This window comes from Helianthus annuus, chromosome 11 (assembly GCF_002127325.2).
Source record: "Helianthus annuus cultivar XRQ/B chromosome 11, HanXRQr2.0-SUNRISE, whole genome shotgun sequence".
In the NCBI taxonomy this organism is placed as follows: Eukaryota; Viridiplantae; Streptophyta; class Magnoliopsida; order Asterales; family Asteraceae; genus Helianthus; species Helianthus annuus.
In genome coordinates, this window is record NC_035443.2 from 180,137,597 (window position 1) to 180,141,034 (window position 3,438).

Genomic DNA, 3,438 nt, shown 5'->3' on the forward strand with positions numbered 1-3,438 from the left:
GAGATTGAAGGGCGGCACAACGAGGACCTTTGTTGTTATGGAAGATGTTCTTGACCCGATTCCAAGCTTGGAGGGCCGTAGATGGTTCTTCAAGGACCCGAAGGAGATAGTCAGCGGATAGCGTGCTATATATCCACTGAAGTACAACAGCATCAATCTTCATCCATTGAGCGTATGTGGGATCTTCTTTAGACGGCGGTTCTGCAGTGATGTGGTCGAGGACTTCGTATCCGCGAGCATGAAGGTTGAAGAGCTTCACCCACGCGGAGTACGTGACCGTAGTACCATCCAAGACACGGACCTTCTTGGTGATATCAGTGACGGTATAAACTGGATGTAGGGGAGCAGGTTGTGTGGAGGTGTTGGTGTTGGTGTTGTCAGTTTTGTCATTCATGGTGGGGGGTTAAACAGACAGGACACAGGATCGAAAGAAAGGAAGAGGGTGGCCGGCGATTTAGGGTCGAAACCCTAGGGGACTGGATCGAAATCCAGAAAAAAAAGGACGAAGCTACGGTTAGGTATAGAGCACAAGCTCTGATACCATGTAATCTTTAGGAATTCGATGATCATTCTCATTAACCAAAAGGGTTTAAATACAGGAATACAACGGCATAAAAGGAAACTACATCTCCGTAAATCACGGAGTGATATGTGCACAATAAATACAAAAGATACAGAAATATATATACAGAAATAGAAATATATATCGGCTAATACTAACTGCTAACCAATATTTTAGATCAGAATGTACATGGGTGTCTATGCATAGATGCAAGTGGTTTTCAAAGACATTTGAATAACATAAAGTGTGTAACAACACTTCTTAGTTCTTAGATGTTTCATTTCACTTAAAAGTTGATTTCCATTTCTAAAATTACAACATGATTATATATGAAATAAGTGAAATATTACTGAATAACTGATTTTTTTTCCTTTTGTATAGAGATTAGAGTGAAAATGAATAATGATAAAACTAACCAGCAAATTATGATAAAACATCAATAAATAGTATTGTAATATTTGGACTCCAGATAGAATAATTACTAACAAACAAACTTATAAATAAATAACAGATGAATAAGTAATAATTATAATAGATAATAATCTCACGATATAAATAGGGTACAAGTAGTAAACAAAGTTTTCAAAATAATAACAGAGAACACTAGTGGCCGGAGTGTGTATGTGTGGATTAGTTCCTATTTCCTCTCTCGAGCTTGGGAATAAAGAAGAATGTCTCGTAGATTGTCTAGTTGTACCGGTCTTGCATTATATTCTGCATACTGCAACATAAACGTCAATTAGCAATTATTTACTTCACATACTTGAAAGAAAACAATAAGAACTTAGGCAATAACTTGTTTTCTACTAATATATACTTACATCATTTACAGCCTCTCGAAGTAATTTAACTTGACGTATTGAAACTGTTCTTATCTGTATGAACATAAAATCATCCGTGAGTATAAAAACAAATGATAATCCATGCATAAAATTACAAACGTATTGATTGTTACCCTTCTGCTAATGGTCCAAACAACTTTCTCGGTGCAAGGAGGGACTGTGAGTGAACCGATATATCGATAATACATCCTACTGCTCATTTGAATCTCTCTAGGATCTACTATCCCACTGTGTCCACGCATGCCCTTTCGATCTATCATAGATGATATGTTTATAGCCAACTGCAAAGCAAAAGATAAACATTTAACAAATATGTAAGTCGAGATATGTGTAGGTTCATATAAGTCAAGCTAAGCCCGTGCTCATATAAGCTTGAGCTCAACTCGCTTAACTTATGGAGCTTGAGCTCGGGCTTAGCTTATTTCAAGCTCTTTTTTTAAAGCTCGAGCTATGCTCGTTTATTAGTTATTAATTATTTTATTTACATTTATATTTTTTTATATACTGATGATTATAACTTCCATATATATGACCGTTTTTGTCAAATTCTATATATAATGGACTTGTTTAGACTCAAAAGCTTGTTAAAGCGGGATAATTAAGTGATGCTAAGGCAAACTTATTATGAGGCTCAAACTCGTGATGGTGATGGTCTGGATTCGAGATTTTAGCGGGCCAATTTCGTATAGCTCATTCATGGTTTGGCTCGTTACGACTCAAAGATATGAAAAGCATCGGGGATTAACATATGAAAACTGAAAATTTATGAATAAGTTACCCTGGAAAGAAAATGGCTAGGTCTACCGATTCTATAAAGAACAGCAATGACAGCTATTTTGTCGTCCATGCTGAGATGAACCATATGTAGTTCCATGTCAAACCTGTTCATATATATGTTCTTGAGTTAATTTGCTCAACAACTAATACTACTATTTTTGGAAATATATTATGTTGGATCATCTATAAATAGAAAAAGTAGGTAAACCTTATCCCATTGATGGTATGCTCAGAAGGTGAGTGCCAATGTGCTTGTTTTAAAGCATACTCGGTGTCATTGATGATGATTGATCCAGCATCTCCTATCCATTTAACCTGCAACAAAATAAATCCATTGTAAATAGCAATGATTAACTGAAACATGCAACTCTTATATATTGATTAATTATCGAATCGTAATTACCATGATGTCATGGCCTCTGTTAAGCATGGTTGCATTACATGGCTTATAGTTTCTATATAGATTCTTAGGGTGGTCCACTATCTCCACTCTTCGACTCGACATATCGATGGGAGACTGCATCGTCCCGTTGCTGCACAGCGACCACTCATTCCTCATCGCGCCCCATCTGTCTGGTCCCATCCTACTACCTCTCAAATAATCAAATCCACTTTGATCCTCTACATTTACACATGCATATATATAGTTACGAAAATCATTCACTTTAAAAAATATACACACACATGAAACATGTAATTACAAGGTTTATAACTAACTAGCATAGATATATATATTTTAGTAAACTAAAAACCCTTGATCTTAGTGAGCTTTTATAGTATATAACACACAACTCATTAAAATCTTGTTCTGGGCATTACCAACTTCTTGAGCATGAGTGGATGATGGATGTGAGAAAATAAGCATAATCAAAAGAAAACTAAGTGACAAAATGGACTTTGATTTCATATTCTTCATATTTCACAACTTGGAGAGTGAGATTTAATATGTTGTATTGGAGAGAGATATATATATATATGTGGTATGTTCTATGGTTGTACATGATATATATACACACACAGAGAGATCACATTGTGTGCATGGGAAATTACATGGAAGTTTCATGTGTGGTTCTTTGAAATAATCCGATGCATCATTTGATGTTTATTGTTTTAATTGAAGAGGAAAACGTGTCCTTTGTGTTTGCCACAATTTGGAAGCCAAAGGCTGCATCCAACTTGCCTGGAACATAAAATATAATATTATTAATGTCTTTTTTGAAGCCAAAAGCTTCATGTGTGGTTGCTAGAAATTGCAAC

General features: G+C 35.6%; 1 protein-coding gene across 1 annotated transcript; it reads right to left on the bottom strand.

The window, feature by feature from the left end:
- Positions 1-1,074: 1,074 nt before the first annotated feature.
- LOC110891310 (alpha carbonic anhydrase 7) lies at positions 1,075-3,173 on the bottom strand. Its single transcript, XM_022139002.2, has 7 exons — positions 3,001-3,173; positions 2,585-2,802; positions 2,390-2,496; positions 2,183-2,285; positions 1,518-1,685; positions 1,384-1,437; positions 1,075-1,283 (listed from the first exon to the last, which is right to left on the bottom strand). The coding sequence occupies exons 1-7, from the start codon at positions 3,095-3,097 to the stop codon at positions 1,200-1,202; spliced, it is 831 nt and encodes a 276-aa protein (XP_021994694.1). The 5' UTR covers positions 3,098-3,173; the 3' UTR covers positions 1,075-1,199.
- Between the last annotated feature and the right edge of the window lie 265 nt (positions 3,174-3,438).

What these genes read in the sequence shown, in the direction of transcription:
- LOC110891310 (XM_022139002.2), bottom strand. Translation starts at nt 3,097, where the DNA reads ATGAAGAATATGAAATCAAAGTCCATTTTGTCACTTAGTTTTCTTTTG. An exon ending in CTAGCCATTTTCTTTCCAGG is followed by an intron (nt 1,686 to 2,182) that starts GTAACTTATTCA and finishes TTTGCTTTGCAG; the next exon opens with TTGGCTATAAACATATCATC. An exon ending in TTTGGACCATTAGCAGAAGG is followed by an intron (nt 1,438 to 1,517) that starts GTAACAATCAAT and finishes ATGTTCATACAG; the next exon opens with ATAAGAACAGTTTCAATACG.